This window comes from Oreochromis niloticus, linkage group LG16, assembly GCF_001858045.2.
Source record: "Oreochromis niloticus isolate F11D_XX linkage group LG16, O_niloticus_UMD_NMBU, whole genome shotgun sequence".
Classification (NCBI taxonomy): Eukaryota; Metazoa; Chordata; class Actinopteri; order Cichliformes; family Cichlidae; genus Oreochromis; species Oreochromis niloticus.
The window spans coordinates 28,373,240-28,399,186 of NC_031987.2; the positions used below are offsets into that span (position 1 = coordinate 28,373,240).

At 39.9% G+C, this 25,947-nt stretch overlaps 2 protein-coding genes and 1 long non-coding RNA gene across 3 annotated transcripts; 2 read left to right on the plus strand and 1 right to left on the minus strand.

Annotated features, from left to right (window-relative positions):
* Positions 1-9,980: 9,980 nt before the first annotated feature.
* Positions 9,981-10,310, plus strand: LOC109200147 (uncharacterized). The gene is made up of 2 exons (XR_002060363.2): positions 9,981-10,119; positions 10,211-10,310. It is a non-coding gene; the product is annotated as an uncharacterized LOC109200147 (long non-coding RNA).
* A 1,872-nt stretch (positions 10,311-12,182) lies between these two features.
* Positions 12,183-14,450, plus strand: LOC109200152 (olfactory receptor 10AG1-like). The gene has a single exon (XM_019355623.2). It carries the CDS (start codon positions 12,183-12,185, stop codon positions 13,101-13,103), a length of 921 nt encoding a protein of 306 aa, XP_019211168.1. The 3' UTR covers positions 13,104-14,450.
* Positions 14,451-20,804: 6,354 nt separating this feature from the next.
* LOC109200151 (olfactory receptor 10AG1-like) lies at positions 20,805-24,071 on the minus strand. Its single transcript, XM_025904132.1, has 2 exons — positions 24,057-24,071; positions 20,805-22,919 (listed from the first exon to the last, which is right to left on the minus strand). The coding sequence occupies exon 2, from the start codon at positions 22,724-22,726 to the stop codon at positions 21,806-21,808; it is 921 nt and encodes a 306-aa protein (XP_025759917.1). The 5' UTR covers positions 22,727-22,919; positions 24,057-24,071; the 3' UTR covers positions 20,805-21,805.
* Positions 24,072-25,947: the final 1,876 nt, after the last annotated feature.

The window sequence follows — 25,947 nt, forward strand, 5'->3', positions numbered from 1 at the left end:
ATTTAAAATATGTAGCTTTTAATAAATAATTATCTGAATCTTATACCCAAAGTTTTAATCTGGGTGCACTGGACCTATAAAGACAGGTGGTCGGGTTTTTGTGCTGGACCACACACGCTGGACACGACGCATGAAAGAGGCAATAGATGATCTGCTGCAAAAGTACCATGGGAAGAAGGACATCCTGAAGCTTGTGGATCAAGATTATGCAGACATGGTCCATGGTTCTGTTGCAGATCCCAACAGCCTGCTGCATCCCACATCCAAGGTGCACATATCCCGTTATGTGAAGCACTTGGCTAAGCTTCTCAACACCAATTCATCTTTGAACACAAGCCCAGAAAAACTTCTGGAGACTCAGCAGCTGTGGCACTCATTAACGGAAGGCAGTGAAACAACTAGTGTTCCCGTAGTCACCATAGAGCCTGCCTGCCGTCTTTAACCCGCCTCCTCCTGCCCTGTCTGCACCACTGACTCAATAGAGAAGATTGTGGAGGGCATCTTAGAAAAGCAACAGCAGCAGCAGCCTGAGGGAAAAAGAAGGCAGACAAAGACTTGTCTTGCCTGTGGACAGCCCAAGTCTCAATATGAGACACACGGATCCACCGTCCACTATTTTTACCAGAGAGGGCCTGTGCTCTGTTTCTATTGTTCCAACAAGGTGCATCAAACTTATGCTGCTGAGGGAATCAGTAACCCGAAAATGCCCTTTGAGGAATTTGCCCAGACAGAATTTTTCCAAAGGGATCTGGATGCTACCAGGAAGAGGTCAGAGGAAAGGATGGAGAAAAAGAGGAAAAGGCCAGAAACCCAACAAACAGGCCGCCTCTGCAGGTTCTGCCACATGGACCTGAAACAGGGACCAAATAGCCCACATGTTCATACGGGTTTCCCTGGAGTGGCAGGGAAATATATCTACGGCCCTTCAAAAGTGCACTCTCTGTACAGGGACAAGGGCATGGCCAAGGAGATGACCTGGAAGGAGTTTCAGGAGTCTCCTTTCTGTGAGGCAGAGAGACAAAGATGGGTGGAAGAAAAAAGGAAATAGGGGAGAAACAGTTTATATTGTAAATAAGATAGTTTTGTTCTAGTTTCCGTGCAGCACGGTGGCACGGTGGTTAGCACTGTTGCCGCACAGCAAGAAGGTCCTGAGTTCAATTCCACCATCAGGCCGGGGTCTTTCTGTGTGGAGTTTGCATGTTCTCCCTGTGTTCGCGTGGGTTCCCTTCCTCCCACCGTCCAAAGACATGCAACTTGTGGGGATAGGTTAATTGGATAATTCAAATTGCCACTAGGTGTGAATGTGCGAGTAAATGTGAGTGCGAATGGTTGTCTGTCCCTGTGTGTTGGCCCTGTGACAGACTGGCGACCTGTCCAGGGTGTACCCCGCCTCTCGCCCTATGACAGCTGGGATAGGCTCCAGCGCCCCCCGCGACCCTGAAAAGGATAAGCGGAAGCGGATGGATGGATGGTTTAATGCAGGAGTCCTTTGAGCAGCAAGGAACAAATCAAGTAAGAGGAAACAAATTCTTCAACAGAAATCATGAACACACAAAAGGATGCAAACACACACTCAGACAGAACAAAGGAAGTTCAGAGCTATTTTACTGCTGCGTTAATCAGGTGCGGCTCCCACAAGGAATAAAGAATCTCCGCCTGCTGAAACACAACAGGAAAAAACACTGCCACTCACCCAGACCATGATAACTATTTACCAAATGGAAACCATAAAGAGGCCATTAGAAAAGCTGCCACAGCCAAGTACTTGGCAAGTCGTAAGGAGTCAGCTGAATGGGAAGAACATTTTCTGGGCAATCAACACCTACGCCCTAGCTATGATCAGATACACTGTTGAGATAATAAGTTAACCAAAGGAGGCAGTAGGAGTCACTGACATCAATATAAGGAAAACTTTTTACATACATGGGGGGTTTAACCCAAGGTCCTGTACCCTGAGACTGTAAGCTAAGAGGAAGGAAGGAGCTGAGGACTAGTGAGTATCAGAACCACAATCCAGGATGAGTCAATGAACATCCATGAGTACATATGGAAGATGGCCATGTGTGCTTAGTGAATACGCCAGGCAGCCAAACCTTAGAAAGAATAGAAGCAAGGAGACGAACCATCATGGAAGGACAGGTCCCTGTACAGTATGGACCACCAGCAGATAGAAAACATGGCTGACATCCAGAAATCCTACCAGTGGCTGGACAAGGCTGAACCGAAAGACAAAACACAAAGGCATGAATCATGGCAGCACAGGAACAAGCTCTAAGCATAAGATCCATAGAGGCTTAGGTCTACTACCCCAGGTAAAACCCTGGGTGCAGACTGTGCAAAGATGCCCCTGAAACAATCCAGTACATAACAGCAGGTGCAGGTTGGCCGGAAGTGTATCAATTAACATTTGTGCAGCAATGTCCTGGAAGTCCAGAGGTCAAAATGGGATACATCCCCCAAGGTAGCTGAAAATGACCAAGCTAAGTGTGGGGCTTCCTGATGTAGACAGACAAACTGGTGATGGCTATCCAACCAGACGCAATAGTGGTGGACAAGCAAAGGGAGATGACTGTAGTGATAGATATAGCTATATCAAGTGATAGCAACATGAGGATGAAGGAACGCGATAAGCTTGAGACTTATCATAGGCTGAGAAAAGAGCTTGAGAAAATGTTGAATGTGAAGGCTGTAGTGGTTTTCGTGACTTTTTTGTTTTTATACTAAGCCTATACTAGTTCTGCAGATTTAAAAAAATGCATGGGCAAACACAATGAAGTGCATAGGACTATAAACGTCAACTAGTCAGATTCCCTGAAGTTGTTTACATGTTAGTGGAGAACTTAATGAGTCCCATAGAGGATGGAAGGTTTTCTGATAAAACAAAGCCACAAAACAGAGTCAATTACTTACCATCTTAGTTTGGTGCAGGAAATGTATTAATACAGTACTTTAAGGCTTATCTTTTCATTTGTTATTCTTGAATACCATTTATGTAATCAAGTTCTATAGTCAGTAACATTTTTTTTCATTCAATGGATGTTAAATTAAATGTAACATTGTTAACTCTTGGTGGGTTTGCAGAATTGCACAAATACAGATATCTTTATTTTGTAGTTATATTCACGTTATATATTCTGATACTCTGCTGTAATTCCACTATAGTGTGCCTCATCTGGACTCACAAAAACCTTCATGAGCCGATGTACATTTTTATTGCAGCTTTGTTAATCAACTCTGTTCTTTACAGCATGATTATCTATCCGAAGCTCTTATCTGATGTTTTGTCTGAAAAACAGACTATATCGTATCCACTCTGCCTTTTCCAAGGATTTTCATATTATGCCTCAGCTGGGTCAGAGTTTTTACTGTTGGCAGCAATGGCATATGACAGGTATGTGTCTATATGCAAACCCCTGCAATATCCAGTTATTATGAATAGAATAACTATATATGTCTGTCTGATTTTAGCTTGGCTTATACCTGCTTTTGAGATTGCAGTGTCATTTGTGCTTTATTTTAATGTAAAACTCTGTAGCTTTACTCTGACAGGAATTTTTTGTAACAATTCAATTTACAGGCTTCAGTGTGTGCCCTCGGTTGTAATATCTATATATGGTGTGGTCACGTTGATAAATGTTGCCCTTCTACCAATGCTTTTCATACTTTTTACATACATAAGGATTCTTAGAATATCTTACAATTGTTGTAGAGAAACAAGGAGAAAAGCTCTAAAGACATGTTTACCCCACTTGCTGGTGTTAATCAACTTTTCATGTTTTATTGTTTTTGATTCAGTTATAATTAGACTGGATTCCGATCTGTCGAAAACTCTTCGCTTGACATTGACGTTTCAGTCAATTTTATTCCATCCTCTTTTAAATCCAATCATATATGGACTCAAAATGAATGAGATTTTTAAACATATCCAGACATTGTTGTGTCAAGTTTAATAACACTGGTATTACTGCACTGGTATTATCAAATGTATGGCATTTCAGATAATGGAGTACTTTAGCTCTGATTTCACATGCAAGATTGATAGCAAACATAATGGTCATTATACAAAGATAAACAATTTATTAAACTGTTGCTGGTAATCTTTGAAGCCTAAATAGTTCATATGCCTGTGTTTCACATTTTCCTTTCTGTTTTGTCACAGATTATCATTTACTATTGTGTAAATGAATAAAGTAAAATTTAGTAAAAATGAATCAATTGCTGCCAGTCTCTCTATTATGCTGACAAGCATTTTTTGTATTGTAACTTGACATATCAATGTCAATGAAAGAAAAAACAAAGTTTTAAAGTTTTTCAAATTCTATGAATTATAACAAAATATTACATATACATATAGGTCGGGTCCTCTACCAGAGGTCTGGGAGCTTGAGGATTAGGCGCAGTATCCTTTCTGTTCCTTGGATTGCGCTCTTCTGGACAGAGATCTTGGATCTCCAATTGCTCTAATTACTACTGGAACCACTGTTACCTTCACCCTCCACATCTTCTCGAGCTCTTCTCTGAGCCTTTGGTACTTCTTCATCTTCTTGTGTTCCTTCTTTCTGATGTTGCTGTCATTCGGTGCTGCCACATCTATCACGACAGCCCCCTTCCTCTGCTTGTCCACCACTATGTCCAGTTGGTTAGCCATCACTATTTTGTCTGTCTGTTTCTGGAAGTCCCGCAAGATCTTAGCTTGGCTAATTCTTGACCACCCTAGGGGGAGTCTCCCATATTTTTGACGTTGGGACTTCCAGGCCATACACAGCACAGATGTTTCTGTATAATATGCCGGCCACTTGGTTATGGCATGCTATGTATGCCCTACCTGCTAGCATTTTGCACCTTCCTGTTATGTGTTGGATTGTCTCAGGTGCATCTTTGCACACCCTGCACCACGGGTCTTGCCTAGGGTGGTAGGCACACAGTTCATACAGCACTTTTACATATGCCTAAGTGCTTTCTAACATTTAGACACACTAATATGGTGGTTTTGATTATCATTTGCCCGAGTTTCATTGATATTTTATTTGTATAATTGTTCCAGGATTCAAAATAGATTTTTAAAATGATTATGGGGTAAACAGTCTTGGATTTTGAAATCCCTTGTCAACAAATCATTTTGCTGCTAGGAATTTTTCACCTATACCTTAACAAATTTCACTTAATGACTCCAAATCTGAAAACCATTTTCATATAAGTATGTCCTGTTTATTGCTTGTGATGTTACAAGTATTGGACAACTATGATGACAGGACAGGATTTGTGATGCATTTTCAGCAGTTACTAAATTTTGTGGGTGCGCTCCTTAGAAGAATGAAAAAAAAAAACAAACTCTGTGATGGTATAAAAAGTAAACTGACAGCCCACAGGTGATGTAAGGATTCTGTAATGAGTGTCATTAGTGAGCATGCATCTGTGCCACCTGCGCTGTGTAAAACAACAGGCCAAGCCTCAGAGGAGTGGCCTGACTACAGCCAGTCTCTAAACAGCTAATTGCTAAGTTGAGACTAGTAACTGTCAAAATGGTCAACAAGTTATTATGTCTTTGGCCCTAGAGAGCAATTAAACTTCAGCTTGGTATTAACAGGCATGACTTTTAAAGAGTACCCTTCAACAACAACAATAAAAATATAATATCTATAATATCTGTTTACTTTGATACTTTTTTTTATTAGTACTTGTTTTAATGAGCCACATAGTCAAAGGTTTAACTAATAAAGTAAATCTTACTGCTGTCATCATTGGTCATATAATGTCATTAAATATTATGACAATATTATAAACCTAAAAACCTAAAACAAACAGTGGAAAGGACCATTGCGTATATTGTTATTGTTAGAAGAAAAGTGGCCTCACTGCATAATTTTGCACTGAGGCAACAAACCAAAACATGCTGTTTTGGTAAATCTGTCTATAAACAACTGAAAATAATTAATCAGATATTCTTCTACATGCACATATTTTTTTTAAATACAGTTAACTGAATTTAAACATGCATAAAAATGTTTTTAGTCTTAGCAGTAGCTAGCACTGTGCCATATGCAGATTTGGCACATGAAAGAATTGCCCCAGGTCAAAGGTCAAATCATCTGCTACTCCTCATTTTACTCAACACTGAGGTATTTTGTGTCACAAAATAAGTAAATACATAATAAAGGTACAGTTTAATAACCAAAAATGTAGTTTGTTGCCTGAGAGCAACACCATGCTATAGAGGACTAACCGTTGACTGTGGAGAATTTGGTAGTGACAAAACTTCATGACTGGATGTGTTGCACAGGTGTCATTCCATCAGCCATGTTGGCATTCCATGAGCTCCTGCTACTGCTCGTGCCAGGGTGTTTGATTTTATACACCTGTGGACATGGAAGTGACTGGAACACCTGAATTCAATGATATGGATGGGTGAGATAATTATTTTGGCAATATAGTGTTTACACTACTAAAAAAATAAAAAACAAAGGTAAAGAAATAACGCTGGATCTCTGTACTGATATGGACTGGGTAATGTTTTAGGAAAAGAACACATTTGGTGGAAATGAAAATTATCAATATACAAAGGGCTGAACGCAGACTAATCTATTTTGTCCATTTTGAAAGTTCATTGGCACATTGTAGTAACTCAGGCATATATACAACTACCACTTGCATGCATGCCTGATAATGTTGACATATACACATAATGAGACGAGGTTTGGTGTCCTGTGGGATCTGCTTCCATATCTCACCAGGCCACACGCCTCTTGCACGCCTGGACAGTCTAAGGTTCAACCTGGTGGCATGGGAAGGACTGAAACATAATATCCCATAGAGAGGTCTATTGGATTTAGGTCATGTGAGCGAGGGGGGCAGCCAGTGATATCAATTCCTTTATCGTCCTGGAACTACATGAATACCCTCGCTACATGAGGCCAGACATTGTTGTTCACCAATAGGAACCCAGGACCCACTGCAACAGTGTAGGGTTTGACAATGGGTCCCAGGATTTGATCCCAAAACCTAATGTTAGTCCGTGTGCTGTTGCCAAACCTGTAAAGGTCTGTGAGTACCTCTATGTATTTACTTCACCAGACTATCACTGACCCACCACAAAAACAGTCATGCTGAACGATGTTACAGGCAGCATAACATTCTCTATGGTTTTTCCAGAACCTTGCGTGCCTGTCACACGTACTTAAGGTGAACCTGCTCTCATCCGTGAAAAGTCCAGGGCTTTTTTTGGGGGGGGGGGGGTTGTCTCATTGTTGCACTTCTAGTATAACTGTTAACAGTTATACTAGAATAACTGTTAGTATAACTGTTATAACTGTTAGTATAACAGTATTAACATCAAAGAAGCTGAAATTGATGAACAACCTCCTCTGCTACTTAACTGACCAGATCAATATATATTGTCTCATTGTTTACCAGATCAATATATATTGATCTGGTAAACAATGAGACAATATATATTGATCTGGTAAAGTATCAAGTCATTTAAATTTTTTCTATATACAAAAAATTTAAATGACTTGATACTTTACTCTGATTAAAAAGTATTTCAGAGCAGTGTATTATATATTATTCTTATTACTCTATTATGTCTCTTAATCTTGTAACTCAACGTGTAAGTCAGACAAAATATAATGTACTCTTCATAAGCACATGAGGTCACAATTATTTGTCTCCATATTGAAGTTAAGGTTTTATTATAAATTTTCTTAGTGCTTTCTTAAAAGAGCAAACAAATTTTCAAAGAAACATTTCTAAACAGGAAAGCTTTCTTTAGAAAGCACAAATTATTATTTTTATTCATGCACAATAACAGAATTATTTCAGACCAGCATGCAGACCGATAAAAACTCAACTTTTGTAGATGAGACATTGTGAAGTCAGTCTAACGTATGCTAAAGACAACCTGGAGAAAAATTATTCATACTGGTGAGGCGTACAACCCAAAAAGAACACCATCCCCTCACTAAAAAGTGGAGTGAGTATTATGCTGTTTGGTTGGTTCAGCATCTGGAACTCGCAATCTCATCAATGTGGAACTAATCATGAAGAAAGAAAGAAATGTGAAAATCTTGAGCAGTTGACAGCTGGGTCGTCGCTTTGTCTTCCAACATGAAACAACCCAAACATACATCAATCCTGGTGAATTACTACCTGAATGATGAATGCTTCACCATTCAGGTATTGAAGTGACTGGCACTGACTGACTGCAGAAATTGGTGAATCCCTTTGAAAATCTGTGGGATGATCTAAAGGGCTAATAATGCTAACCCTAACAGTTTGTGAGTTTTGTGAAATATTTTGTTTCTGCATGCCAAGTAAAATAATGTAAGCATCCAAAATAAAATAATGACATCTAGAAAAGCTATGTTAAATATTCCTTGGTCTGTTTAGCAGCACTTGGTGTTACCAATACCATACGATTAATGATCGGGAGCTGGTTGAGAGGTGTTAATCGCTTCTCATTACCCCATGTATGCTTACACGATGCACAACACACGATTAAGGCAAAACTCAGGAAGATCCTCAAAATGTTCGCATGAGTGAAAAATCGTCTCAAAATGGGCCAAAAAATCGCAGTGTATGCCCAGCTTTAGTGGTAGGTTGGTAGCTCAATACTTGGCTGCTCCAGTCTACATGCCAAAGCGAGAAAGGGCAAGAAAGGGAAACTTGATTGGATTTTATACGATGAATTTGTGAGTATGTGAGACAGAAAACATGTAAAAAAAAGTACTCTTATGATTGTGTTTGTGAGACGTGGTTTGTTAAGTAAGAACCACTCCATTTACCTGCAGGTGACCACAATGCAATAAGACTGGAAACATGCACTGTCAGTCATCTCCATTTAAAAAGTACCAACAACTCAAAGTTTAAATATTAAACTGGATATTATACTGTTATGTCAGTTGTCAGCAGAAGTGTATGTTGAAAAAGCAGAACTTTACAACCTGAAGTCTGTCAGGATAAGAAAGGATCAGATTTATTTCAGCTTTGAGATAAACTTCACAACAGTTTGTAATGATTCTTTTCTCTTTGTGATTATAGGCGCTACCCTTAGATTCAGACCTCAGCACCACCCAGAGACAAAAGACTGGGTGGTGCTATATGTCCACTCTTTATGTCAAATGCACATTTTTTTTTAAATATTGGAAAACATTTGTAATAACCCTAAAATTAACCAATGAAAGAGTACAAAAGCTAAGCTATTATGCACATATGCTGTAGCTGTTTTACTGAGAAAATTAAAGACAAAAAGTCAAAAGAGATCAGAGTGTGATGCAGGTCTTTGGGGCATATTGAGCTGGAAGGTAAACTGCAGATACAGCTGAATACCTCAGGATCTTTCAGACTTCCAGAACTCATGTAGAGGGTTTTAAAAGCAGAAACTGATGTATGGCAGCTGTTGGGTCTGCACTTCCACAGGCCCCGCTGGTTCAGAAACTTATTCCCGTTAACGAAGCAAGACGAACAGCGATCGATCGATTTTCACATGCAGGCTTTTATTCGGTGACACAGTTTACACAAACACCCATTGTAAAACCCCCCTATGGTGTTTAATCAAAAATACATAGTATGAGTCTAATTAATATGTTGAATAAGAAATGCAGAGTAAATCAAATTATTCTAATGTCTAGAATTTATGTGTGTAGACATGATTCAGCTTCAACCTTGGCTGATAAAGGTCATGGTGAACTGCCTGTGTTTTTCCACTGTTTCCCAGTGTATCCACCTCTGGGTGGAGCCCTCATCAGTCCACCTGCTCAGCTCACCTGATAGAGATCGAGGACAATCAGCACAGCAGTATTTAGGACCAAGTCTTCTCCGCCAGTTCGTCAGCTAACCTTAACATTAGTAAAAGGCTGCCTTTGCTTCATACTCTTTGTTTCTATGTTGTGCCTCTAGTCATCTCTCAGAGCCATCATCCCACTTACCTGAGGCTTGCATTCTCAGCATGTTGGTCACCACGTAAAGACTCTCAATCCTTTTCACCTGCCTGCCCCCCTGCCTTTGCTGCTCTGGCTCTCTGGATAAACCAGGTTGGACTCTCTCCAATCACCCACCTTCCAGGATGCTCACTTGGCCATTACCTCTCCCTCCTGACCCACACACACACACTCCACCTGCCAAGTAAGATGCAAACGCAATCAGTGTCACTATTACCATTGTCTGTTTCCCCCGCTCCCTTCCTAACCTAACCGCTCTGTCCCTCCGTCCACAGTTCCATCACAGTTCATCATCAGATACTCCTCACTAAGCATTCCTTCCTTGTGCCATTGTTTATTCTTGTGCTTATCAATAAAGCTTGTGAGAATTCCTTATGGCTGTTTTCCCATGTTTGAATCTGCACTTTGGTCCACGTCCATCTCCTGGCCTTCGGGCCCTCCATGACAATCAGTGTGTGCATGTGTGAGACTGGTTGTAGGAATGTGCCAGTGCCCACCTCTCAATTTTAAATCCATGTAGACATTGAGGGTTCACGGGAGGGACCGTGCTGACACCGGCTGCTCTCTGGCAGGAAGCAACATGCCCCCTCCCATGTGGCATGGGGTCTTTAATGTATCCCAGGTATGTACCGGCTCCCTCCCGGTGGCTGCTTGGTGGGGCCTGATGTCCATAGCTCAGTGGGTCCCCTTCCACTCTGGCGCAGCTGGCTTCCGGCAGAGCCCACGGGCACATCACTACAGCCCCTACAGCCCCAGCCCCACGTCTGGGACTCTCCACAGCTCTTTCCAGGAGGGTGGCATGGTGGCCCCTCCGATAGTCCTCCTTGGGCTCTTGCGCTCCCCCCATACCCGCTAGTGGATCGTTACATGGAGAAACCTTTTGAATACAGGCTCGCTCATGCATAGAGGTGTGCACACAGGTGTACACACGGGTGCTCACAGACACAAACTATCTCTTTCTTGGCCACTACCTCAAAGCACATTGTGTGCTGTCGGTCGGAAATTCTAGCAGAAATCCCACTGCTCATTTTTTCAAATAAACCATTGTCAAATGGTTGTTACACTTTACTCTAGCCTTAAAATTAACAGATCCTTGGGCCTTCATTTTCCACAACACTACAGTGAACCAAGCTAGTTACCAAGTCCAGGTTGTAACCGAACAGAGACCATGGGCACCACAGCTACTGTGCACTGGTCCATCAAAGAGCTGTATTGTGAATTCACAATAGTACTGCAAGCCAACCTGTTTATCCTGATCAAAACTAACATTTACATTTCCATGCAACATTTGAATAACACAAAGTATATCTTAATTTCCTTTATAGAACTCATGTAAATATATAAAAATACATAATTCAATAAAACACATCATATACAGATCACATATGTGATTAAAAATAATGATATTACATGTAATCATTAAATTAGCCGTTCATCAATTGCCACTGACCAGTCCTTACCTTTAAATACATTGTCAGAACAATTGACCATTAAAAGGACAACATTTCTCCTCTGTCCACCTGAATACTCAAAAAATGGTAGCACCAATTGGAAAAAAAAATTCCACACATGAATTGACAAAAACTCTCTTGTAGATTTTATGTATTACTCATTAACATTAGTAGAATTTATGGTACCAGCATGTTTTAGCAGTTCCTGATTTTAAAAAAATAGCATATAATAATATTTTTTTTCTGTTATTTCATTTTTTCTGGAACTATATTACTTAGTATGAAAGGCAAAACCTATGACAATACAGTACATCTCAACAGCACTTCTTCACATTTTCTAAAGCCGTCCAGTGGGTCAGATTGGGGGCTTTGCCAGGCTGTTGGGCCTAAGGACTTTATGTTTGACTATAAAGGTCTCAGATTCAGTTATTTAGTTATTTTTGTATGAAATCAGTGTGGTACTAAGTTGAAATAGTGACTGATCAATATTGAAACTGATTCACATGAAACAATTTGCCTAACTACCTAACAACTCTCCAGAGTTTTACCAAGGTCATGTAAATACCAGTTATGGTAGAGAGTTCACTGAACTCCATGGAGGGTGAAGGAGTGTGATAAAAACAAACTGCATGCTTAGAGTATGCTTCATCTGAACTGTCAATGATGTCATGTTTGCAATTCAAAGCCATGTAGCTGTAGATAATTTTCCCATGTAAATATTTCAGTATTTTAGGTAGGTTCTAACAGCATTATTTATCTGCAATTTAATTTAGAGGTACATTTCTGACCATTTAAAATGGAGAACAAACTAAATTTAACTTACATAACTCTTAATGGATATGTAGAAGTGGAAAAGTACAGATATGTCTATTTTGTCATTATTTTTACAATATATGCTCTAGTAATTTTCTCTAATTCCACCATTGTTTATCTTATTGTGATTCATCAAAGCCTTCATGAGCCCATGTATATTTTTATTGCAGCTTTGCTGATTAACTCTATTTTTTGCAGCACAACCATCTACCCAAAGCTTTTGTTTGATGTTTTATCTGAAAAACAGATTATATCACACACAATGTGTCACTTTCAATTTTTTTTATTTTACACTTCAGGAGGTTCACAGTTTTTGCTGTTGGCAGCCATGGCCTATGACAGATATGTGTCTATATGCAAACCTTTGAAATATCCTGTAATCATGAAAAAAACTACCATCTCTGTTTTCTTGGTCTTAGCGTGGCTTGTGCCTGCTTGTCAGGTTGCAGGAACATCATCACTAAGTGCTACTAGAAGAATGTGTAACTTTACTCTGCGAGGGATATTTTGTAATAATTCAGTGTACAAACTTCATTGTGTGAGTTCAAGAGTTCTGGCTATTTATGGTGTGATTGTTTTGCTCAATGTTGCATTTTTTCCTATGCTCTACATAGTTTTCACTTACACAAGGATACTTATAATATCCTATCACAGCTGTAGAGAAGTCAAGAAAAAAGCTGCACAGACCTGCTTACCTCACCTGCTGGTTTTATTCAACTATTCATTGTTCTGTGCATATGATATTATTGTACTTCGACTGGAATCTGATATTTCACAGACTGTAGGTTTAATAATGACTTTGCAAGTGGTTTTATATCATCCACTATTTAATCCAATCATATATGGACTAAAAATGAAAGAAATTTCTAAACACCTAAAGAGGTTGTTCCACCAAGTAAAGTGATGTAAAAAGAAATTATAAGTTGCTCGATCCTTAAAACAAATGTGTTATTATGTATTTATCCCATGAGATATTCTTTATATAATATTGATGTATCTGTGTTCATACTTTCTTCTTTTTAAAAAGCAAACTCTTACCTGCCTGCCTGTAATACAGTTAAATTGTTAAATGTGAAGAATGATAACATGATATTTTGTTTGTATGTGTTTGGAATCGTACTGCCTTTTTGGTAACCACTAGATTATCAAGATGCCACAACTGGAAAAATGCAGAGATGGAAAAAGAAAGTTCTGCTTGTGATCAATTGACAATGCACTAATTTCAGTAATGACCAGCATTCTGCTGAGAGAGCAGAGAACAGCGAAAATTAGTGCATCAAAATTGAGCAGGCTTAATGAGGGAGCATGAGGGCAAGTTTAATAACGTGTTTGAGAACTAACAGTGTAAGCACGGATTTTATGCATGTGCTTCTCTCTAAAAACAGTGTTGCAATTCAGATCAACGAGAGGAAGCTGAAGCTGTCATGGTTGCGGCTGTGTCCAAGCAGGCGAGGACCCAAACGCAAAACTCACGACAACAAAATTAAACTCAAAAAGCTGCTTTATTGCAGAATGGCACAGAAAACTAAACTGGGACATGGATAAACCGACACGCAGGGAAACACAGCCATGAGGGAGAACGCAACACTGAACTGAGGGAGACGTGGACATAAATACACAGAGGGTTAACGAGGGAAGTGGGAGCACATGGGGAACACAGCTGACACAGATAATCATAACGAGACATGGCAGGAGTAAACACAACACTGACGGGAGACTGTCAGAGTAAAACAGGAAGTACACAGAGGTGCAGACAGGAGGAGAGAAAGAGCACAGGCATAGCGGGCTGGGGAAACATGGACTAAAACACAAGGAGGGGAGACGAGGGCTCACAGACACACAGAGGGGCACACGGGGTAAAAGTCACAAGGGGAAATCAAATAAGGAAAAACGTAACACAGCAACCCAGGAACCATGGCCTAAATAAGGAACAAAATACAAAACATACGAAAACTAAGAATACTGGGCCAACATTGCCCAGCACCATGACAGAAGCAGAATCAGCATGTTTTTGATATGAAACTGTTGTCTGTTACACATTGGATGGGACTGAGTGTGATCTTGTGGCCTGAAACTCAGAACAAGTGCAGGATTTTTCCGGGAAAGAGCTTCATTATTACAAACTCTGTCACTGAATTAACATAAAGACTGTAACTGCTGACCTGTACTATGTGTACCGTAACATAAAAGACTGTTTACCATCAAATCCCAAGCTGTCTCTATAATAATGACGATATTGCCACTTCACCACATACTGAAATGTGTGCATCACTCTTCTGTAAACTGTTTGAGGCTGTAGGTCTTTATTTATTGTAAGACTCAAACATCTGACTCACTAACACTCACATTTATAGCTGCATATTAACAGACATTTAAGCATTGTCTGCAATTGTTGTAATTGAAAGAAGTAGAAAAGAAAAAGAAAAAAATAGAAATATGAAATTAGCTCTCCATGTTAGCAGTGCTAGGAAAACACACACAGACACCTGTCACTGTGTGCCATAGCTGTGCAGAAATGTTACCAAAGGCCTGAAACCAATGACTGTATAATAAATGGATGATGTGGGTCAATGTTTATCCATTGTACAAAGTCAAGCTATAATTTTGTGGTTATGGAGGTTTATGTCTTGCGTATTCAGAGTCAGAATTTGTGTAGCAGTAACTTCGGGTGGAGTTACTTGGGTCGATTTCCTGCCCACACACCAAACTGACGTGCCTGTGATCACACCCGCCTAGATTTTTTATACATTCCCTTTCTGCTCCAGTTTTAATGATTGTTGTTAGTGATTTTACTGTGACTGACTGACCATTAAATTAAGATAAATGCATTCAGATCACTATATTTGCAAATACTGGAAGTCGCCAGTGCAACCCCTTTGCCTCCTAGTAGATGTACCTATAGTATACATGATGGAGTCTGGTCTGTGGCTGAGCTGCAGGGGAGGGGTGATGCAGTGCGTTCAGGGGGCAGTGCCAGGGGTAGATCATCTTCGGATCATGCCCCCTGTATTTGAGGACCTAGAGAAGGAGGAAGCTGAGATTGGAAAGCTGCGTGTTGAGACACAGAATGTTGAAATTAAATAAATTACCGAACACTGAAACACTATGGTGGGAGGAGAATCACTTCTCCTCCCACCTGAAGGGAGAGGCAAAAAGATCTACTTGCACCTTGCCAAATAGATCCCAAATTTGGGCCACTATCAAAGGGTGCAACCTCCATTCTCTCTAGTCCCAGGTTCAGATGGCCCAGAACATGGGTGACTCTTAGAGACACCCATGCATCATAACAGCTTCCTTCTCTGCCTGTTTATGTAAGAGACCACTGTTGAATTGTTGGTCCTGACTAGGAAATGGTGGCCCCTCAGTACCAGATAAAAAAGCTTGAGGGCTAAGAACACTGCTAGCAGCTCCCCACCCCCTTAGGGAAGCATCTGTGGATACCACCTTGTAAAACAACACCCTCCCAATCCAAGAGCCCTGGTGAAATGCGGCCACTCTGTGCTCCGACAAATGTATGTGACTGGAAAACGAGCATATTTCCAAAACGAGGAAAGAAATCTGCCGAATCTGAATCTGTTAAAGTGGTCACACTGTGCAACGAACTGCACTCAGTTTGTGTGTTTTCTCATGTTTGCACATGTTCCAGCTCATCGCAACCCCTGAATATAAATGCTACATGTAGAAAGTAAAAGTAAGAAGGTTACAAAAAACACTCAAGTATGGATACCTGAATATTCTATTTAAATACAGTAACAAAGCATTATACTTTGTAAGGAAGTATTTGTACTTCTTTATGTCCCACCTCTGCTAAATACTGCAATAGAAGGAGGTCAGAGGTCAAGATTTCTGAACATCATCTAAATGCAAGACGAAAGAAGTTACCTAGGATTTTCAAATCAATACCACAGGTGCATCTACTAAAAATCTCAGACTTGTTTGAATTTCAGTGTGTAAAAACTGTCTGTGAAAACTTGACCATTGACCACAGTCAACGGTAAGGTTTTCTTAAAATGATGTACACTTGGTAACTAGAGAATGAGGCAATGTATTTTTCAATTCAATTCAATTCAATTTTATTTATATAGCGCCAAATCACAACAAAAGTCACCTCAAGGCGCTTCATAGGTACAGAGAAAACCCCAACAATCATATGACCCCCTATGAGCAAGCACTTTGGCGACAGTGGGAAGGAAAAACTCCCTTTTAACAGGAAGAAACCTCCGGCAGAACCAGGCTCAGGGAGGGGCGGCCATCTGCTGTGACCGGTTGGCGTGAGAGAAGGAAAACAGGATAAAGACATGCTGTGGAAGAGAGACAGAGATTAATAACAGATATGATTCGATGCAGAGAGGTCTATTAGCACATAGTGAGTGAGAAAGGTGACTGGAAAGGAAAAACTCAATGCATCATGGGAATCCCCGGCAGCCTACGTCTATTGCAGCATAACTAAGGGAGGATTCAGGGTCACCTGGTCCAGCCGTAACTATATGCTTTACCAAAAAGGAAAGTTTTAAGCCTAATCTTGAAAGTAGAGATAGTGTCTGTCTCCTGAATCCAAACTGGAAGCTGGTTCCACAGAAGAGGGGCCTGAAAACTGAAGGCTCTCCCTCCCATTCTACTTTTAAATACTTTAGGAACAACAAGTAGGCCTGCAGTGTGAGAGCGAAGTGCTCTAATAGGGTGATATGGTACTACAAGGTCATTAAGATAAGATGGGGCCTGATTATTTAAGACCTTGTATGTGAGGAGCAGGATTTTGAATTCAATTCTGGATTTAACAGGAAGCCAATGAAGGGAAGCCAAAACAGGAGAAATCTGCTCTCTCTTTCTAGTCCCTGTCAGCACTCTTGCTGCAGCATTTTGGATTAACTGAAGACTTTTCAGCAAGTTTTTAGGACCTCCTGATAATAGTGAATTACAGTAGTCCAGCCTGGAAGTAATAAATGCATGAACTAGTTTTTCAGCATCACTCTGAGACAGGATATTTCTAATTTTAGAGATGTTCCGCAAATGGAAGAAAGCAGTCTTACATATTTGTTTAATATGTGCGTTGAAGGACATGTCCTGGTCAAAAATGACTCCAAGGTTCCTCACAGCATTACTGGAGGCCAAGGTAATGCCATCCAGAGTAAGAATCTGGTTAGATACCATATTTCTAAGATTTTCAGGGCCGAGTACAATAACTTCAGTTTTATCTGAATTAAGAAGCAGAAAGTTAGCAGCCATCCAGGTCTTTATGTCTTTAAGGCATTCCTCCAGTTTAACTAATTGGTGTGTGTTACCTGGCTTCATGGATAGATAGAGCTGCGTGTCATCTGCATAGCAGTGAAAATTTATGCTATGTCTTCTAATGATGCTGCCTAAGGGAAGCATGTATAATGTAAATAGAATTGGTCCTAGCACTGAACCCTGTGGAACTCCATAGTTGACCTTAGTGTGTGAAGAGGACTCTCCATTTACATGTACAAACTGGACTCTATTAGATAGATATGATACAAACCACTGCAGTGCAGTACCTGTAATACCTACAGCATGTTCTAATCGCTCTAAGAGGATATTATGGTCGACAGTATCGAACGCAGCACTGAGGTCTAGCAGGACAAGCACAGAGATGAGTCCACTGTCAGAGGCCATAAGAAGATCATTTGTAACCTTCACTAAAGCTGTTTCTGTGCCGTGATGAGCTCTGAAACCTGACTGAAACTCTTCAAATAAGCCATTCCTCTGCAGATGATCTGTTAGCTGTTTGACAACTACTCTTTCAAGGATTTTTGATATGAAAGGAAGGTTGGAGATTGGCCTATAATTAGCTAAGACAGCTGGGTCTAGAGATGGCTTTTTGAGTAAAGGTTTAACTACAGCCAGCTTGAAGGCCTGTGGTACATAGCCGATTATTAGAGATAGGTTGATCATATTTAAGATCGAAGAATTAATTAATGGCAGGACTTCTTTGAGCAGTTTTGTAGGAATGGGGTCTAAAAGACACGTTGATGGTTTGGAGGAATTAATTATTGAAGTTAACTCAGAAAGATCAATTGGAGAAAAAGAGTCTAACTTAACATAAATGGTACTAAAAGTAGCTGTAGATAATATTACATCTGTGGGATGATTATTGGTCATTTTTTCTCTAATGATAAGAATTTTATTTGGGAAGAAGTTCATGAAGTCATTACTAGTTAACGTTAAAGGGATTGTTGGCTCAGTAGAGCTCTGACTGTTTGTCAGCCTGGCTACAGTGCTGAAGAGAAACCTGGGGTTGTTCTTATTTTCTTCAATCAGTGATGAATAGTAAGATGTTCTGGCTTTGCGGAGGGCTTTCTTATAAAGCAGCAAACTATTTCTCCAGGCTAAATGATGATCTTCTAAATTTGTGACACGCCATTTCCTCTCCAGCTTACGAGTTATCTGCTTTAGGCTACGTGTTTGAGAATTATACCACGGAGTCAGGTACTTCTGGTTTGAGGCCTTAGTTTTCACAGGAGCTACAGTATCCAGAGTCGTACGTAGTGAGGAGGTAAAATTATTAACAAGATAATCGACCTCTGTTGGAGTAGCGTTCAGGTAGCTGCTCTGCTCTATGTTGGTACAGGGCATCGAAGATGATAACAGTGGGTGGATTATATTCTTAAACTTAGTTACAGCACTTTCAGAAAGACATCTACTTTGATAAAGTCTACTCTCCACTGCTGCGTAATCAATTATTGTAAATGTAAATGTTATCAGGAAATGATCAGACAGCAGAGGGTTTTTAGGAAACACTGTTAAATGTTCAGTTTCTATGTTATATGTTAAAACAAGATCTAGAGTGTGATTAAAGTGGTGGGTGGGTTCTTTTACATTTTGAGAGAAGCCAATTGAGTCTAATAACAGATTAAATGCCATGTTGAGGCTGTCATTTTTAGTATCTACATGGATGTTAAAATCACCCACAATAATTATTTTATCTGAGCTGAGCACTAAATCAGATAAAAAGTCTGAGAAATCAGAGAGAAACTCTGTGTAAGGCCCAGGTGGACGATAGATGATAACAAGTAAGACTGGTTTCTGAGTTTTACAGCTGGGGTGGACGAGGCTAAGCATCAGGCTTTCAAATGAATTAAAAGTCTGTCTTGGTCTTTCGTTAATTAATAGGCTGGTGTGAAAAATTGCTGTCACACCGCCCCCTCGGCCTGTGCTTCGAGGTTTCTGGTAGTTAGAATGACTCGGGGGTGTTGATTCATTTAAACTAACATAATCATCCGGCTGCAACCAGGTTTCTGTAAGGCAGAGTAAATCGATTTGTTGATCAATTATTAAGTCATGTACTAACAGAGACTTGGAGGAGAGAGACCTAATATTTAATAATCCACATTTCACTGTTTTACTCTTTGGTTCAGATGTGGATTCTGTATTGTTCTTTCTTTGTGATTTTTTATGTTTAAATTGTTTATTGCTGGTTTTTAGTTTGTTTTTTGTCTGTTTGGGAGCTGACACAGTCTCAATGGAGATGGGTTTTTGGGGGGGGTAGCAGGAGGAGAGAAGCTGCAGAGAGGCGTGTAAGACTGCAACTCTGCTTCCTGGTCCCAACTCTGGATAGTCATATTTTGGGGGGTTTAATAAATTGGTCCATATTTCTAGAAATGAGAGCTGCTCCATCCAAAGTGGGATGGATGCCGTCTCTCCTAACAAGACCAGGTTTCCTCCAGAAGGTTTGCCAATTATCTATGAAGCCCACATCGTTTCTGGGACACCACTCAGACAGCCAGCAATTTAAGGAGAACATGCGGCTAAACATGTCACTCCTGGTCCTGGCAAAGCTACACACAGATTCAATATTGATTTTAGTGACCTCCGATTGGCGTAACCGGGTGTCATTACTGCCGACGTGAATTATGATCTTACTGTATTTACGTTTACCCTTAGCCAGCAGTTTTAAATTTCCTTCAATGTCACCTGCTCTGGCCCCTGGAAGATAATTGACTATGGTTGCCGGTGTCTCTTGCTTCACATGTCTGAGAACAGAATCACTAATTACCAGAGTTTGACCCCCGGCGGGTGTGTCGCCGAGTGGGGAAAAATGGTTAGACACATGAACAGGTTGGTGGTGTACCTGGGGCTTCTGTTTAAGACTATGCTTCCTCCTCACCGTCACCCAGCCGCCCTCTTTCCCCAGCTGCTTGGGGTCTGCCGGGGAACAGCTAGCGGGGCCTACGGTATCTTCGGATGCACCAGCTACAGGGGCCTGGCTAGCTACGGGTGAATGAAGGGTGCGAAGCCGAGTCTCCAATTCAGTAATCCTGGCCTCCAGAGCTGCAAATATGCTACATTTGTTACAGGTATCATTACTGCTAAAGGAGGCCGAGGAGTAACTAAACATCTGACACAATGAGCAGGAAAGTGCAGGAGGGACAGGTGAAGTAGCCATGGTGCTAACGAGTCGGCTACGAGCTAAGCTAAGCTAGCGAAACAGCACAGAGACAGTGAGTGAATACTTTGGCTATAAATTAGGTAGTGAGTACACAGAAAGTGTGCTTCGGATGAAGCACGTGAAGATTATACTATGAAAAAACAATGTATTTAAAAGTTTTTAATTAAATTGCTAAGCAGATAAGCTACTCAAAAACACCACTGTGTTTGAGCAGGAACAGGAAGTGATACTCTACCGCAGAGCGAGCGAACACCAAGTGACAGCGCCACCCAATCACAGCAACAGTAGTCACCTTCTGTAGAATGTTCTAATTGATAGCTTAGTCTCAGATGAGTTCAAATCCCGATGACCTTAACCTCAATGTCAAAGGTCAAGTTTTCCAAGGATTACCTAGGATTCAGTCACAAAGATTTGGTGTGTGGGCCCAAATCAACGCTACACAGACCCTGCCTTGGAATCAGCAAAAGAGCAACCTTCACAAGCACAAAATTATGGCTTGACTTTTCTACAGTGGAAGAAAATGGAGCCATATTGTCCATGTGTTATACATTTTTGCAATGGATTTGATGGTGACCAATGTTTTTGCAGTTTAATCCTTTTGCCTTTATTGAAAATGGACAGTGGAGAGAGAGAGAGGGGAATACATTCAGCAAAGGGGCACGGGTCAGACTCGGACCTGGACTGCTTTCTGGCCATGTATATATGGTGACTAGATCACCTACTGAGCTGGTGCCAGTAAATGTTTTATGTTCTTCTACACATAGTACAGGCCAGCTGTTACACACAGTTTTCAGGTTCATTCAATGCACTGCTCAATTTTGACGCATTAATTTTCACTGTTCTCTGCTCTCTTTGCAGAATGCTGGTCATTACTAAAATGAAATTAGTGCATTGTCAATTGATCACAAGCAGAACTTTCTTTTTCCATCTCTGCATTTTTCCAGTTGTGGCATCTTGATAATCTAGTGGTTACCAAAAAGGCAGTACGATTCCAAACACATACAAACAAAATATCATGTTATCATTCTTCACATTTAACAATTTAACTGTATTACAGGCAGGCAGGTAAGAGTTTGCTTTTTAAAAAGAAGAAAGTATGAACACAGATACATCAATATTATATAAAGAATATCTCATGGGATAAATACATAATAACACATTTGTTTTAAGGATCGAGCAACTTATAATTTCTTTTTACATCACTTTACTTGGTGGAACAACCTCTTTAGGTGTTTAGAAATTTCTTTCATTTTTAGTCCATATATGATTGGATTAAATAGTGGATGATATAAAACCACTTGCAAAGTCATTATTAAACCTACAGTCTGTGAAATATCAGATTCCAGTCGAAGTACAATAATATCATATGCACAGAACAATGAATAGTTGAATAAAACCAGCAGGTGAGGTAAGCAGGTCTGTGCAGCTTTTTTCTTGACTTCTCTACAGCTGTGATAGGATATTATAAGTATCCTTGTGTAAGTGAAAACTATGTAGAGCATAGGAAAAAATGCAACATTGAGCAAAACAATCACACCATAAATAGCCAGAACTCTTGAACTCACACAATGAAGTTTGTACACTGAATTATTACAAAATATCCCTCGCAGAGTAAAGTTACACATTCTTCTAGTAGCACTTAGTGATGATGATCCTGCAACCTGACAAGCAGGCACAAGCCACGCTAAGACCAAGAAAACAGAGATGGTAGTTTTTTTCATGATTATAGGATATTTCAAAGGTTTGCATATAGACACATATCTGTCATAGGCCATGGCTGCCAACAGCAAAAACTGTGAACCTCCTGAAGTGTAGAATAAAAAATACTGAAAGTGACACATTGTGTGTGATATAATCTGTTTTTCAGATAAAACATCAAACAAAAGCTTTGGGTAGATGGTTGTGCTGCAAAAAATAGAGTTAATCAGCAAAGCTGCAATAAAAATATACATGGGCTCATGAAGGCTTTGATGAATCACAATAAGATAAACAATGGTGGAATTAGAGAAAATTACTAGAGCATATATTGTAAAAATAATGACAAAATAGACATATCTGTACTTTTCCACTTCTACATATCCATTAAGAGTTATGTAAGTTAAATTTAGTTTGTTCTCCATTTTAAATAGTCAGAAATGTACCTCTAAATTAAAGTGCAGATATTCAACCTACCTAAAATATTGAGTGAAGTCTGCTCATATGAGAAAATTATCTATATTTGAAATGATCTACAGTTACCTGGGTTTGAATGGCACACATGACATTCTATCCAGAGATGTTTTTGTCACACTGCTTCATCCTTAATTGATTTCACTGAAAGCAGGCATTTACATGACCTTTGTCAATCTCTGGAGAGTTGGTAGGTAGTTAGGCAAATGATTTCATTTGAATCTAATATTGATCAGTAACACTTTAAGCCAAAAAAGTAGTATTGCTAAATCTTGAGTCTGATTTCATATAAAAATAACGGAATAGACTCCTTTATAGGATTAAAGTTTAATATACCAGGGCTCTAGACTAACTTTTTGACATGGGCGCACCGGTATGCCTAACTTTAAAAATTTAGGCGTACCGGCACAAAAGTTAGGCGCACTCAAATTTTTCAAACGCATTACCTAAAACCGCAGTTTTACATGTGCACTTTTTTGGGGGGAAGTTGCAGGCCATACAAACAATATTCATTTCTAAATTATTAACTAACAATCTTGTGCTTAAAGTGCTTTGTCAATATTGTAGAAAATGTTAAACTTAATCATCATCTTGGCTCCTCTGACGACCTGTTTGCTGCTGCCTGCTGCTGAAAGGCAGTGGGGAGAGGGGACACTTGGGCAGTGCATTTATTGCAGCATAAAATGTGTTTTCTGTATACACTGTGCTTTTTCAGCATTCAAAGATTGATGGCACCGTGTCAGAGCACTGGCTATGAATTTCAGACAGATCAGGCCTTAACTTAACACAAAATTTATCAATTGTTCTTTTCATCTTTTCTTATTACCCACAGCTACATCCACTTCTGTCAGGCCTAGGCTGCTCACTAGGGCTGAGTATCATCACTGATTTCTATAATCCATTCGATTCAGGTTCTCAAAGTCCTGATTCGATTCAATTTAGCCTCAGACAGTCAGAAATATTATAATTCTGATCATTTATCAGTACTGATCAGAGATGGGCAGTAACGCGCGTTACTGTAATCTGATTACTTTTTTCAAGTAACGAGTAATGTAAAGGATTACTATTGCAAAAATGGTAATTAGATTACCGTTACTTTCCCGTAGGAACGCTGCGTTACTGCGTTACTAAAACCGTGATTTTTTGTGAGAATGTCTCATGACAGTGACGTAAGCGAGTGCAACGTTCGTGACAACAGCTGTCTGCAGATCAACAATGGACAATATATCCAGTGAGGGAGAGAGTATGAGCATGCAGCGTTTAAAGCGTGGAAGTACTGACCTTACTTTGAGTTTGATTCCACAAAAACATTAGTGTCCGTTGTGCGTGGGAAGAAAACTTCTTTTTACAGCGAAAAAAACCCCCTAAACTTCCAAGCAAGCAGCGAGTGCGCTACGACATAATGTGAAAATCACAGAGAAACTCGTGGAGTCTTCAACTGACCGCCGCGGCACACCTGCACCAGGGTAAACCTCCGCCTACCCCAGTCCTGCTTTACAGGTGAAAATAGAGCAACAGGACCGCTGAGTCTTTGATTTGATTTATTTTCTGCTGTGTTTTACTTTCATCTATTTGAAAGAGTGAGTGTAAACACAAAAAAAATATTTTATTTTCTGTGCTGGAATGTGCAGAAAATAGGTTTAAATGTTAAACAAATTTCTTCCAGTCAGAGAATGTTGCATATAATTAAGTTTTTGCTTGATGCATAAAGTTAAAAGATTTAAAGTTTAAAGTTTTAAAAAGAGACGTTTCCATTTGATTACATTTTGTATGATGGATTATGCAGAAAAAGTAGAATTGGGCTGAAAGATCTATCGCTTTATCACCTATTCAGGTTGTAAATTGTGTTTTTAAAAAGTAACTAAGTAACTAAGTAACTAAGTAATTAATTACTTTTGAAAATAAGTAATCAGTAAAGTAACGGGATTACTTTTGGGGGGAAGTAATCAGTAATTAGTAATTGATTACTTTTTTCAAGTAACTTGACCAACACTGGTACTGATACATGTGAGACTTCATCAGAATTGTGAACATCACAGCAGATGCCTTTGTGTCAAAGTAACAGAGAATAAAACACAGAAAAACATGAAGGAGATTTTTCTGGTCTGGCTTTTTATAGCAAATAACCTTAAAAATATTCTGCAATATTCTGCAATTTTGCATAATTTTAAAAAGTTTAAATTTCTTCAGTATTGAACAGCAGAAATTAGGCTTTCTTGTCTGAGGACATTTAAGTGAAAAAAGAAAAAGACAGCGCTGTAAACAACGGTAGACTGGTGGGTAATAAGCGAATGCAGAAAACAGAGATTTGAGACGGAAAACTGTTCTTGAAGTACACACAGAGAGCTGTGTATGAAGTGTGATTTTTATCGTGGTGGAAGCAAAACAGCAAAAGTCAGAGGGAATTCATGACGACATTGATCAAATGTGAAGCGTAGTTTGCTGCTTCTTTTGCAGCTGGCTCGGCAAATTTTGGTTGGAGAGACAAAACCTGCAGCTCAGAATCAGCGCAAAAAAGACGGAAACACAGCGCGGACCCGACACATCAGAATCGCTAAGCTCCGACAGCGTGTCCGTGTTCGGGCCGTCGGGTGAGAAAGCCGAGAAAGACAAAGCTGATTCTGATGCGTCGGGTCCGCTCTGTGTTTACGTCTTTGTGTGGAATCCATTAATGAATCGATATCGCTTTATTCAAGCTACTCACCTCTCTCTATCCACTTGCACTTTCAACTGGACCACGGCCAATCACAGAGGTTCTGCCCCTGACTATCTCTGATTGGTTTAATCCACGATAGGGGCATAATGTGTGTCTGTTGTTGACCACACGGAGAGTTGCAGAGATTTTTTTTTTTTTTGTTACCCGAAAATATTTGGTCGCACCGGTGCGACCAAATTTTTTTTTTTAGTCGCACCACTGAAAAATCGCACTCTAGAGCCCTGTATACTATCTACTTTGTTAAATATTCTGTTAGTGCTGTCAAACACATGGGACTGAGTTGCCCTGACCAGGACATCAATCTGGGCCACTGGATGGCAGCTTTTCCTTATAATTACCCTCCTTCCTGCTGCCATTGGCTTTCATTGTACACCAATGTAAGTAACAGAGAGACAGAAACAATTAAATGATAGAAAAGTTATTTTTTTTAAATGTCTACCATAGCAATGTCTGTGG

Bases quoted from the DNA above. Each gene is read 5' to 3' on its own strand.
- LOC109200152 (XM_019355623.2), top strand. From the start codon at position 12,183: ATGGAGAACAAACTAAATTTAACTTACATAACTCTTAATGGATATGTA.
- LOC109200151 (XM_025904132.1), bottom strand. From the start codon at position 22,726: ATGGAGAACAAACTAAATTTAACTTACATAACTCTTAATGGATATGTA.